The sequence below is a fragment of the Corvus kubaryi genome, unplaced genomic scaffold, assembly GCF_017639235.1.
Source record: "Corvus kubaryi isolate FWS band 111438036 unplaced genomic scaffold, C.kubaryi_AGA036_p1.0 47124, whole genome shotgun sequence".
NCBI classification, from domain to species: domain Eukaryota; kingdom Metazoa; phylum Chordata; class Aves; order Passeriformes; family Corvidae; genus Corvus; species Corvus kubaryi.
The window spans coordinates 1-5,490 of record NW_024581314.1 but is presented as its reverse complement, the minus strand read 5'-3'; the positions used below and the strand labels follow the sequence as shown (position 1 = coordinate 5,490).

At 69.7% G+C, this 5,490-nt stretch overlaps 1 protein-coding gene across 3 annotated transcripts; it reads left to right on the top strand.

Annotated features, from left to right (window-relative positions):
- The first annotated feature begins 2,270 nt into the window (after positions 1 to 2,270).
- LOC121672292 (early growth response protein 3) lies at positions 2,271 to 4,786 on the top strand. Of its 3 annotated transcripts, none has more exons than XM_042044894.1 (2): positions 2,271 to 2,556; positions 3,611 to 4,786. In XM_042044894.1, exons 1-2 carry the CDS (start codon positions 2,403 to 2,405, stop codon positions 4,648 to 4,650), a joined length of 1,194 nt encoding a protein of 397 aa, XP_041900828.1. In that variant the 5' UTR covers positions 2,271 to 2,402; the 3' UTR covers positions 4,651 to 4,786. The 3 variants fall into 3 exon arrangements, with proteins under 3 accessions (XP_041900828.1, XP_041900830.1, XP_041900829.1); XM_042044896.1 differs by lacking the exon at positions 2,271 to 2,556 and adding an exon at positions 2,717 to 2,788; XM_042044895.1 differs by lacking the exon at positions 2,271 to 2,556 and adding an exon at positions 3,245 to 3,329.
- Positions 4,787 to 5,490: the final 704 nt, after the last annotated feature.

Sequence of the window (5,490 nt, the reverse complement as noted above, 5' to 3'; positions counted from 1 at the left end):
AGGGGGTGCAAAACAAGGAGAGTGCCCTGCAAAGGATGGGGGTGATAAGGGTGCAAGGGAGGGGGGCTCTGTGCAGGATGAGGGGGGTCTAGGAAGGGTGGGGGGTTCTGCACAGGTTGGGGGGGTTCTGTGCAAGATGGGGGGGCTCTAAGAAGGATGGGGGTTCTGCACAGGATGGGGGCCTCTGCACAGGGTAGGGGGGACTTCTACTGAAAGCGGGGTCCGTCAATGGGGGGGCACCGCTGCCGTGTTTGGGGTTGCAGTGGCTGGGGGGCTGCAGTGAATGAGCGGCCCTGAAGTGGATGCGGGGGCCCTGAAGTGAAAGTGGGGGGCCCTGAAGTGAAAGGTGACCCTGAAGTTGGTAGAACACACAGGCGCCTCCTCCCCCCGCGGTCACACACAGGCCAAGTTGAGGCTCGCTGCCCCCCACCTCCGGTACCGCTCCCCCCGCCCTGCGCACCGCAGCACCCCCCGCCCACCCCCCCCACCCCGCCCCGAGCGGCTGCCGGCACCGCGCAGCGACAGTGCCCGGGCCTCGCAGCACCTCCACAGCCCCCGGGGTGTCCGTGTCCCCCGTCCCCGCAGCGAGTGCCCGCTCCCCTCCCGCCGCAGCCCTCCCGTAGCCCGGATTTCACTCCCATGGCAAAGCCGGCCCTGCAGGAATTGGGTAAGTGGAGCTATTGCAACACAGCATTTTTCCATACATTTGCTATATAACTCGGAGGGTTTTAAAGATAGCATCAGTTGGCACACTTAGCACGAAACCACCTAATTACTGACGCCTTGGAAGTGCCAAACTTTTAAAGGGGGGAGGTGAGGTTAAATTCACAGGCGACCAACAAGTGTTACCTGTTTTTAAAGTATTCCAAGTGCTGTTCTCCACGGGAGCCGGGACATGGGGAGGGGGCGGCTCGGGGCAGAGGGTGACCCCCTCTGTCACCACTGCCACCACAGCGAGGGGCTGGAGGCTTCTGCAGCCCCCCCCTCCCCGCTGACCCTCTCCTTCCCACCCAACTCCACTGCCTGGCGCTGTGGCTTTCCCCGCACAGCTCCCATCCCGCTCCTGTGCCAGCCCGGGCTGCGGGATGGGGTTTGTGGCCGGTCCTGGTCTCCAGTGGAGGAAAAAACCTCCCGGTAAGAATCTGGCTCTGAGCAGCCCCGGGGGCGGCCGCAGGGTCAGGCACAGCGGGGGCGGACTGTCCCCGCGCCCCCGCTGCTTCCCGGGGGGAATGATCCGGGCTGGAAGGGCTGGAGCCGCCGCCACCTGCTCTCCCCGCAGGGGGACGGCATCGCTCGGCGCGGGGGACGCAGTGCAGAGGGGGAGACCCCCGGTCCGGTGCATTGTGCCCGGTGTCCGGTGCAAGAAGCCCGGTGCCCAATGCCCAGTGCAGAGTGCCCGGTGCAGGATGCCTGATGCATGCCCGGTACCCTGTACTCGGTGACAAGTGCAGGATGCCCGGTGCCCTGTGCCCTGGGCAAGGTTCCCGGTGCCTGGTGCCCACTGCCCGGTGCAGGGTGCCCAGTGCTCGGTGCAGGATGCCCGGTACCCCTTTTCCGGTGCAGGATGCCCGGTGCTTGGTGCAGGAAGCCCGCTCCCCCTCATCCGGTGCGGGATGCCCGGTCCCCATTGTCCGGTGCACTATGCCCGGTACCCGGTACCCCTTCCCCGCTGCAGCATGCCCGGTGACCGATCCCCTTTGCCCGGCGTCTTGTGCCCCGTCCCCCTTGCTCGGTGCAGGATGCCCCGTTCCCGGTCCCCCTTTGGCCGGTATCCGGTGCCCGGTCCCCCTTGGCCGGTGCAGGGTCCCCGGTCCCCCTTGCCCGGTCCCCTGTCCCCCGTCCCCGCGCGCGCCGGCCCCGCTTCCTGCTCTCTCCAACGTTCCATTGTGCGGAGCTTCCATTGTGACGTCTCGGCCTCGGCTCGGCTTTGTCTGTCCATATATGGGCAGCTACGTCACGGAGCCCTCTGCATAAAGGCCCCGCGGAGTCCCCGGCGGAGCAGTCGGGCGGCAGCGAAGGAACCGGCGAGCGGAGCGGGGCCGAGCGCGGGGGGAGCGGGGCCGGGGCCGGGAGCCGGCGAGAGAGAGAGAGAGAGAGCGAGAGGAGGGGTTAAATCCTCCCCCCCCCAACCCCCCCAGCTTCTACAACCACATCTGCCAGCCAGATCGCCCCCTCCCCCTCGAGGAAACACCACCAAGGGACCCACGGAGGACCGCGCCCCCCCCGCGCCCCCCCCTCCGCGGCCACCCCCGGCCCCCCCCCCGGCCCCCCCCCCCCCCCCGCCGCCCCCGCCCCAACTTTTCTTCTTGCATGATTTCCCTCGCACGGATTTGCCACTCGGATGTTGTTTCCTCGGGAGCTGAGCTCGGAGCCACGTTGAACCAGCCTTTTCCTCCAGTGCTATGACAGGCAAACTACTGGAGAAGCTGCCGGGGACCATGAACACTTTGATGAACCAATTGCCTGACAATCTGTACCCAGAGGAGATCCCCAACTCTTTGAATATCTTCTCCAGCACCAGCGACTCGGTGGCTCACTACAACCAGATGGCTGCAGGTAAAGGGAGGGGGGGGGAAGGAAAATGGGGAAAAGGCGGGGGGGGGGGGGGCCGGGGGGGGGGGGGGGATGGTTGGGGTTGGGGTCCGTGGGGGGGCGGGGGGCCGGGGGGAAGGGGGGGGGGGGGGGCCCCCCCCCCCCCCCGCACCCACCCACCCCTTTCCTCGCCGTGTCTCCGCGCGATCGCTGCAGGGCTCCGCCGAGCGCTGCTGCCGCCGAGCCGCCGCCGCAGGTACGGGGACGGCGGCCGGGCTCCGTGGGGAGGAGGACCCGGGTGGAAAAGCTGGAGGGCCGAGGGGCCATGGGGAAGGCCGGGCACCCCCGTGTCGCGCAGGGGCCACCCGCCCGCGCCGGGATCCGCGCGGGTGCGGAGGCGCCGCGGACGCGCGTGGCCGTGGCAGCCGCCCCCCCACACCCCGCAGCGGCGGCGGCGGCAGCGTGGGCTCCCCGGGACGCGGCGCCGACTTTCCCGGAGCGCGGGGTTGGGGGAAACGGGGAGGAGGGGGGGGGGGACAGGAGAGAAGAAGGATCTGGGGGGCACAGGTGAGCGCCGAGGGCGGCGGGGGCGGGTGCTCCCCGCGTGTCCCCGCTCCCACGCGGAGCCCCGCCAGGCTAAAAACACCCCCCCTACCCATCCCCGTGTTTCTCCTCGCCGGGGCTCGGCGCAGGGAAGGCGGCGAGTTGGTAACGGCGTCGGCGGCCGCAGCCCCGGCTCCGCGGAGTGCCCAGCGCTGCCGGGGCTGGACGGGGAGGAAGCCTACCTGTAGCCGCAGGTACCTCCTTCTCCCGGCGGGGCGGCGGTGGGGTGTCCCCCCCACCCACCCACCCACCCAGGGCAGCTCCTCGAGGGGGCGGCGCGGGCGGCCCCGCATCGTCGGGACCCCGGGCAGGCAGCGCCGCATACGCGGGGTGGAAGCAGCGAGGGGAAGGGGGGGGAGCAGGGCGAGGGGGAAGCGGTGCATCCCCGCTCCCCGGAGCATCCCCCGGTGCGTCCCCGGTGCTCCCCCCCGGGCCCTCCCGGCTCACCCTGCCCCGCTTCTCTCGCACTTTGCAGATAATGTTATGGACATTGGCTTAGCGAACGAAAAGGCCGGTCAGGAATTGTCCTCCTACTCGGGCACTTTTCAACCCGCCCCGGGCAACAAGACTGTCACCTACCTGGGGAAATTCGCTTTCGACTCGCCCTCCAACTGGTGCCAGGACAACATCATCAGCCTGATGAGCGCCGGCATCCTGGGGGTGCCGCCGTCCTCGGGCGCGCTCACCAGCACGCAGAGCACGGCGGGCAGCATGGGGCCGCCGCAGGGCGAGGTGGACCAGATGTACCCTGCGCTGCCACCCTACTCCTCCTGCAGTGACCTCTACCCAGAGCCCGTCTCCTTCCACGACCCCCAGAGCAACCCCGGCCTCACCTACTCCCCTCAGGATTACCAGGCGGCCAAGCCCGCCTTGGACAGCAACCTCTTCCCCATGATCCCAGACTATAACCTCTACCACCACCCCAACGACATGGGCACCATCACGGAGCACAAACCCTTCCAGAGCTTGGACCCCATCCGCGTCAACCCGCCCCCCATAACCCCGCTGGAGACCATCAAGGCCTTCAAGGACAAGCAGATCCACCCGGGTTTCGGGGGGCTGCCGCAGCCGCCCCTCACCCTCAAGCCCATCCGACCCCGCAAGTATCCCAACCGGCCCAGCAAGACGCCGCTCCACGAGCGGCCCCACGCCTGCCCCGCCGAGGGTTGCGACCGCCGCTTCTCCCGCTCCGACGAGCTCACCCGCCACCTCCGCATCCACACGGGCCACAAGCCCTTCCAGTGCCGCATCTGCATGCGGAGCTTCAGCCGCAGCGACCACCTCACCACCCACATCCGCACCCACACCGGCGAGAAGCCCTTCGCCTGCGAGTTCTGCGGCCGCAAGTTCGCCCGCTCCGACGAGCGCAAGCGGCACGCCAAGATCCACCTCAAGCAGAAGGAGAAGAAGGCCGAGAAGGGCTCGGGCGGGCAGCCCCCCGCCGCGCCCCCCACTGCCACCGCCACCACCTCGCCCCCCGTCGCCCTCGCCCCTGCCGTCACCACGTGCGCTTGAGGGATTGTGGGGGGCGGCGCGGTGGCACCCCTTCTCCTCCCCTTGCCCTCGGCACCGCTCCGGGGGGAACCCCGCGGTGTTCAGGATACCGGGGTTGTGCTGCGACGGGTCCGCTCTGCCCGCACCCGGATTGACCGGGTCCAGGCTGCCCGCACCTGGATCCTGCCTGCACTTGGATCGACGGGACCCGCACTGCCCGCACCCGGATTGCCCGGACTCGCGCTGCCCGCGCTGGGATTGCCCGCACCACCTGGATCCCGGCTGCCTGCTCCCGCACCTTCCACATCCCGGCTGCTTCCACCTGCACCGCCCGGGGCCGGGCCGCCCGCACTGCCTGGATCCCGGCTGCCAGCTCCCGCAACTCCCGGATCCCGGCTGCCCACACCCGCACCTCCCGGGGCCGGGCTGTCCGCACCCTCCTGGCCCGGCTCTCCCGGATCCCTGCTGCCCGCACCCTGTGTCCCGGATCCCTGCTCCCGCACCTGGATTACTCGCACCGCCCGGATCCCGGCTGGATTGCCCCATCCCGACTTTCCCGGCTCCGACTCTCCCGCACCCCACGGCCCTCACCCGGCACGTCCCGGGTCCATCCCGCCCGGCCCGGCTCCGGGCTGCCCGCGCGGCGGATCCCGGGAATAATCCCGGCTGACCTGGATGCCAGGGCTCGGTCCGACTCGCCCGCCCTGCCGGGGCTGGGTGCTCCAGGATCGGGCCCCTCCCCGGTCCCGTCCTGCCCGGCTGCCCCGGGGCTGGGCGCTCCAGGATCCGTGAGAGGATGGCTGGATGGATGGATGGATGGACGGATGGATGGATGGATGGATGGACGGATGGATGGATGGA